The sequence below is a fragment of the Galleria mellonella genome, unplaced genomic scaffold, assembly GCF_026898425.1.
Source record: "Galleria mellonella isolate WM207_F2 unplaced genomic scaffold, CSIRO_AGI_GalMel_v1 utg35, whole genome shotgun sequence".
Classification (NCBI taxonomy): domain Eukaryota; kingdom Metazoa; phylum Arthropoda; class Insecta; order Lepidoptera; family Pyralidae; genus Galleria; species Galleria mellonella.
In genome coordinates this window covers 2,844,969-2,852,537 of record NW_026442082.1, presented here as the reverse complement: position 1 = coordinate 2,852,537, position 7,569 = coordinate 2,844,969, and the positions used below count along the sequence as shown (strand labels likewise).

General features: G+C 33.0%; 2 protein-coding genes across 6 annotated transcripts in view; one reads left to right on the top strand and one right to left on the bottom strand.

Annotated features, from left to right (window-relative positions):
- Positions 1 to 1,057, bottom strand: LOC116412948 (uncharacterized; the record flags this gene model as incomplete). The annotated part of the gene is made up of 1 exon (XM_031909188.2): positions 1 to 1,057. A coding segment is annotated over one exon (1,056 nt), but the record flags the coding sequence as incomplete, so codon positions are not given.
- A 3,073-nt stretch (positions 1,058 to 4,130) lies between these two features.
- Positions 4,131 to 7,569, top strand: part of LOC113514504 (uncharacterized) — a 408,650-nt gene continuing 405,211 nt past the window's right edge. For 2 of the 5 annotated variants that reach the window (XM_052896849.1, XM_052896850.1), the window contains exon 1: positions 4,131 to 4,370. In XM_052896849.1, the coding sequence (XP_052752809.1) occupies positions 4,266 to 4,370 (105 nt within the window). In that variant the 5' untranslated portion in view covers positions 4,131 to 4,265. The remainder of the gene's footprint in view (positions 4,371 to 7,569) is intronic. The other 3 variants (XM_052896848.1, XM_031908243.2, XM_031908242.2) reach the window with 3 other exon arrangements.

The following is a 7,569-nucleotide window of genomic DNA, read 5'->3' as shown; positions in this document are numbered from 1 at the left end:
TTTATTTCATCAACTCTAGTGATTGAATGTTTTTTATGGATATGTAGCGAGTGTTTTCGTCCTTACGGGTGTAAATGCGTCCGTTTCGAACCCAGACGTATTTAAAGAGTTTCTCCTTAGCCTTTAGACGTGCAGCAGCGTGTAAAGCTTTGTTAGCTGGCGAAAGATGTTCGGATACATATACCGCAGTTGTTTCTCCCGGGACACCAATCAATCCTGTATTCAATCTATCATTAGGGTGAGATTTATTGTAACGATGAATGGCCGAGATAAATTCGTCACGTTGACGTGGACTTCTCAGTTTAACAACAATAGAACGTGGTTTTTTGTTATCCTTGTTATATTTAGCCACTCTGGTAACACTTAGGATGTCTCTATTATCCAGTGCATATGATGATACATCAGCAATTTGCTTAATAACAGATAACAAATTTTCAGATTTAGATTCAGTGATTCCGTTTATTTCTAAATTAGATTCCCTGAGACGCTGTTCAAGATCAGAGATTTGGTCAGTGAGTTTCTGTACGTTTTTGCGTGTAACACTATACTCCTCTTCATGTAGTCGATATTTAGCTGATAAGCCTTCTAATTTTTGATAAAATTCTTCGTACCTTTCACTAAGAAAGGTTACAGAATTTTGAAGTTTTTCTAATTGGTTGCTAATTGGAGAGAGATGTGACTTTAATACGTTCTGGATAATTAATGGCAATTCAGACCTAAGAGCTGCAATAATTTCATCCTTTAGGGTATCTCTTGCTGTGCCGCCAACTACAGCCTCCTTCCTATAATTTTCCAAAATTTCCCCTTGATCAGTGTCGTCTTCGTCAGATTCGTTTTGTTTTTTATTGTTATCAGAAGGCGGTTTTAATGGAGTACTTGAATTATCTCCTTTGTGACCTAATTTAGCTATGCAATCAGGGCATGACCATCCTTCTGCTATCTTAGTTGTAGGTAGTACTTTATTGCTTTGAAAATTGACACACAGCTGATGAAAGTCCTTTTTGCATTTAGGGCATTTAACTCTCTGCCGTTTTATTTCTTCATTACATCCTCCACAAATGAATGGATTTTAGAGATTCAATTCGTAACGTAGAAGAAAAAAACTTTTAAGAAATAATTAAAATATAAAAAAAAAATTAAATATAAAAAAACAATACAAATAAAAACTATAACAAAAATTGCAACACCAAAAGGAAAGAAAAAAGAAAAAAAAAAACAGCATTAATAAATGAAAATGGCAAAAAAAAGTTTGTCAGGTTTCGATCTTACAACCGTCCGGTCATTTAACTATTGATACAGTAAAAACTATACCAACAAGAATACTGCACGACTTGTTGAAATTACTCAATATATGAAAATGGAGTTCACTATAATTTTGTATGTGGTAGTTAAAGTAAGAAACTGTACTGATACCCTCAAACATTTCACAATTGCGACCGCACTGTATTTCGAAATCCAATATATATAATCACCAGTTATAAGAAAAGAATTATATTTTCACTACACTCAGAATGTTTTTATTAGTCACTTAAGATTACAGCTATAAAAGGGCGAGATGTCGACAGATTCCAGGGCTTGTCCACATTACATCGACAGATCAGTGCGTTCCAAAAAATAGCTTCACTACGATCGGCAATATTGATCTTCAAATTGTGATGAAATATTTAGTTCAGAGTTGTAACAGATACACAATTAGTTCAGCTGGTTATCAATACTGCACAGTGATATAACTTTTGCTTACATTTGCAACCGTAAACTCACAGAATTTAATTAATTAACGCAGTGACAATGAACACGTATTTACTTGTAGCCGCCGTGCGGGTAGTTAGTTAATAGCCAATATGGAGGTGATGAAGTTTTAATATTAAATATTAATCTTCTTAATTAAAAAAAATGACGCGCTCCCAGTATACATTTTCAACACCTATTTCAACCTCTTAGAGGGCATGATTTTAAAAAATCATGAAATACCTCTTTACTTTTTCTAACCAGATGCTTGTGTATGAAATTTTAAAAGGTTCACAAACCATTTTTTTTTATTATTAGACATGCCATTTTCGTTTGCTTTTTTTTTCTCAATATACTCTAACCGGATTCTTGTAAATTCTTTTTCTGGAAAAGATTGCTTGTCGACAAGGATACCTTTTGTGTAATTTAAAAGGTCACCTTTATTATTTACTGAATTTTTAACTTTTGTTACTGGCACGATGAATAATAGGAAATATAAAGAAAGAAAATTTCGATTAATACTAGTTTTTATAGGATGATAATGGAATGGTAGCCCCGCCTGCTCTAATGGTATACGCTAGCGGAGCATCAATGAGGGATGACAGGTGAGAATGAAAAGGCAGGTCAGTTAGCACATCGTGATGAATACCAGAGGGAGACTTTGTACAAAAGTCGATTGCTTGGGCACCTCTGTCCCATTCGTGTTTCAACCGTGAAGCAGTTGTGTTTGCATGACTGTGTTTCGGTTTGAAGGGTGGGATATGGCGTGAATTTACAGGGTACAGAGGAATAACACCTGAGTCCTCAGGAATGGCAACCCATGGGGGTATCATGGGTGAAACAGTATAGTCTGCTATGTCCATGGTACTGCTCATGTCTATAGGCGACGGTTACCACTTTCCATCAGGTGGGCCGTCAGCTTGTTTGTCATTCTAAGTTGCATAAAAAAAAAAAAAAAAAAAAAAAATTCAGCACGATGGTATCCAAAGGGGACCACGGGGAGGTAGACCTGGTTGGCTATAATGCTAGCAATGGGACTCTTAGTCTCCATTACTAACAATCCCTTCCCCCCGATTAATACTAGTTTATATATTCAATTGTATATCAGTCGTTTTTATAATTATTATAAAGGTATCAATGTTATTATTTTCTTTATCCAAGGGATTACGTTAAAGCGGTAGTTATAATCAAACCTTCAACGAAGTTCTCTGTCTTTTCACTTCCAAGAAGAGAGTGATCAATTCTTAACAGATTGAGAACTAGATGCCTATAAATATAGGTTTTTTTTATTGGTAGAAAATGGAATCGCAGGCGGAGCCGCGCTAACGGGATACGCTGGCGGGGCACCAGTGAAGGGTGATCGATGAGGATGAAAACAGGTCAGTTAGCCCATCATGATGAATTCATCAGGAATTAACCATGATAGTTTCCAGGAAGAACCGCGAGGAGGTCGACCTGGTTGGGTATATTGCTAGCAATGGGATTCTCAATCTCCATTATTGACAATCCTCCCCCCCCCCTCTTATAAATATATGTGTAGCTGGATTAACTCAGTGGCCTGCAAATATAGTGCACAAATACAAGATATCGACAAATACAAGACTGCCCATTTATACATTAGTAATTAATATATAAAATTGGTTCGTCTATAGACTACTATTATGATATTATTATTATTATTATATCAGCTGATTAAATGTCCATAGCTGAACATAGGCTTCCCCCTTGGGTTTTGCCAATAGTTTTCATGCTTAATGGATGGGTTGGCAACCGCAGTTAGTCAGTCTTAAATGATGTTGATGTGTGTTAAAAGGGACGCTGCCATCCATCCTGAGGGATGGATCAATGGATAAATGGTTGAGACCATTTAGTTTTCTTAGTCGCCATTTACGAAACTTACTGGAACGGAAGAGGTGGTCCACTTTATGCCAGGACTACACAGCGAGTACATGTTAGTAACATTACAATATAAATAATTAATAATGATTTTGATTGAAAAATGTTTGAAATTATTAATTTAAATATTAGAAATACTTTATCTTCATATTTATGAATAATAGCCACAGAAAACTATTGTTTCAATAGTATATATTTTCTGTTTTTACTTTTGTGTAATATATTACAGTTCCTAGTACATATATCTATATGTTAAGTAAAAACCCATTACGTGTGGTAAACATAGTACCGAGTTAAAATAATAATACAATACCAATGATACAAATAGATGCCACTAATAATACCTAAATGTATTGAGGTTTTATTATTTGTATTAACTATTATATACTTAAAGTTTTTGTATTAGGATTCAAATTCAATCAAATAAATTTTTAAAGATAACAATGCAATTATACAATGGTATTTAACAACTGATTATTTCTCTTTAAAAGCTCGTTTTATATATAAATAATATCCATTCGACAAACAGTAGCGATTAAAATACTATAGCTATTTCGAAAAATTAATTTAATTAATTAATTTTGGTGTCAATTTGTTTTTTGATTTCGTAATTTTGTTTTTTTTTCATTGGATATATCATAATGATGTCAAAGAAACTTATATTTTTATTGATTCTTGTTAGCTATTTAACAGTAATTTCTGGAAAACGGCGTGGTAAGAGTAGACTTTTTACACATGGTCAAAGGGTAAGTATTAAATATAAAAATATTTATGAAGATATTTGGTACATAGACCTTTAGTGCATTTTTACAAAATGTGGTTTCTTTATACAACATAGAATGCCAAATAAGCTGACAGCCTATCTAATAGAAACGGGTAACCGTTGCCTATAGACATGAAAAGTACTATGGGCATAACAAAGAATACTGTATGGCCCATGATTTTTTTTTATACAACTTAGAGTGGCAAACAAGCTGACGGTCCATCTGATGGAAAATGGTAACCGTCGCCTATAGACATGAGCAGTACCATGGTCATAACAGAGTATACTGTTTCACCCATGATACTCCCTATGCGTTGCCATTCCTGAGGACTCAGGTGTTATTCCTCTGTATCCTGTAATTTTATTGCCATGATACCCTTCATATGTTGCTATTGTGGAAGACTAAGGTATTATGCCTTTGTACCCTGTAATTTTATTGTCATATCTTACCTAAATATAATATAATATAGTTATTAATAAAACGGTAGAATTTATTTAAATTAATAAATATTTTATTATATAACACTAATATTCACTTTTTTACATTAGAATTCACTTAATTATCCTGAAATGATAGTAGATGCTTGACCCACAACTGCTACGGCTGGTCCCGCTTTGATGATGCCATCTCTGATGTGTTGGCCCATTCTTTCCTGATTAAAAAGGTTTCATTAATAGAAAAAATATATGCAGCAGTGTATTTTGACCCATGGCGATCCATAACTCGATTATTTCACTACCATAGACTTATATGCTACTATTTGGACCAACAGGAGTAAAAAATATCTTTTGGATTTCGATAAAAATCATCATATCAACCGTTAGCGGTGGGTAATTTTTTTTTATACAACTTAGAATGGCAAACAAGCTGACGGCCCACCTGATGGAAAGTAGTAACCGTCGCCTATAGACGTGAGCAGTACCATGGACATAACAGAGTATACTGTTTCGCCCATGATACCCCCCATGTGTTGTCATTCCTGAGGACTCAGGTGTTATTCCTCTGTACCCAGTAAATTCACGCCATATCCCAACCTTCAAACTGAAACACAGCCATGCAAACACAACTGCTTCACGTTTGAAACACGAACGGGACAGAGGTACCCAAGCAATCAACTTTTGTACAGTCTCCCTCTGGGAATATATAAATATATATACTCGCAATATATAAATATATACCAATATTTATATATTGCAAGTACAATATCTATATATTAGCCTAATAATAGATATATTAAATATCGGTTATTCAGTACGTAATATTGAAATGAAGAACGCGATCGAAATTTACATAGATATCCGACTAGTGTCGGCGATATCGAAATGAGTGATGTCCTTTTTTTCGCCATCAGTATCCAAAGAAATCCGATATATAGATAACGGAGTAGTGCCGATATTAGCCATGTATATATTGTCATTTTTACAATATATATATATATATATATATATATATATATATATATATATATATTACAGTCATATTTTAGTTTTTATTATGTAATATATAATAATATTATAGCAGTTTTTTTTAGTGAGTGAGACGTGGGAAATGTTTAGATAAATTGCGTAGAAAGAGAATCGCAGGCACTATCCTTAATCTACGGTAGATAGCTAACGTAAATTTGAATTATTTAAATATAGAATGTCGAAAGGAAAAATTAAAGCGTCCACTTCTCGAACTGTAAGGACAGATTTTTTTATGTTTTCGACCCATATATCTATAGGTAAGCAATCAGTTTCATTGAGTCAATAGTGTCGATTATATTCTATTAGGATCTGTGGATATATATATTACATATATAATATACAATTAATATGTATATAATAAAATTTTAAATAAAGGACTCTCTGTACAAAAGCATATTATAAAATAAATGACTATCTAAATGACAAAAACGCATGGATTTGAATATAGTATAAATGTGAATTGTATTGTAATTGTAATTAATGTATTTTTTTAATTAATATTATTTTATATAGTAATAATATAAAGTGACGTAACATAAGAATCTATAACAGATGTATATGAATAAAGATGTTTGATTGATTGAACATTAAAAATGCTAAATTAACAAAATTGTAGCTCTCGTTACGTCTATTTCTCTTTATGTAAATATTATAGCAAATGTACCTCGTCGTATTAATTGCTCACCAATAAGTAATAGGCAAATTTAGAAAGTATAAAATGCGATTTTTATTAATATTATGCATATTTTATATTTTTACTTCAAATATTTTATAGTTATATAAAATAGAATTAATAAAATAGTCATCCCTCAAATATAAATATAGAACCAAAGCCTTTGTAAATCTTATCCAGTGGAAAGGTATTGTGATCTGAATATTATGAATAATGATCTAGTACTATATTTTTTTCTATTCAATTTATAATAACACTAAGTCCCTTACGAGATAAACTGAGAATATCATTAAATGTAGTGGGTACTTACAATTTTTTTAAACACCTTCCAACGCGGCTCAGGGGCTCCGCTTACGGCACTTAGCATTATTAAAATGCAGGCAGAAATAAAGAATAACACTTTTACGAAATTCATTCTTATTAAAAAAAATATATTTAAATTTAGAACGCACCAGACTAATTGACGCGGCACTCTGTACACTACACCCATTCTCTCTCTCTTTTATACAATTTTTATATCATTTTCCACATATCTCCTTTGAAGTGCTGTGAATGATGCATTCGGGGAATTAACAACTTTATGTCTATCGTGGTTAGGCCCAGTATAGTTTTACGTTATATATAATAGCTTTTTAGGTTATCCCTCTTGAACATTAATTACTAGAAGTACGTGTTTCTTTGGACAAATAAACATAATATAGGTATGCTAGCAATTGTACTTAATTTGATAAAATTAAAACTAATTTATCAAAATGGCCGTGTAATTCCAGCATGAATAGAGTGGAATGACGACTAGAATGGTCTTTTTCATTGTTTTTCCTACTTCTGAAATCTACGCTTACGAAATAGCAAACAAAAGCATACTATATAGGAGAGTTTTACCAGTAATTTTCATGCATGGCTATAGCATATGGGTTGGCAAGCGCAGTTTTTTTTTTATTGGATAAAAATGGAATGGTAACCCCGCCTGCGCTAATGGGATACGCTGGCGGGACACCAGTGAAGGGTGATCGATGAGGATGAAAACAGGCCAGTTAACCCA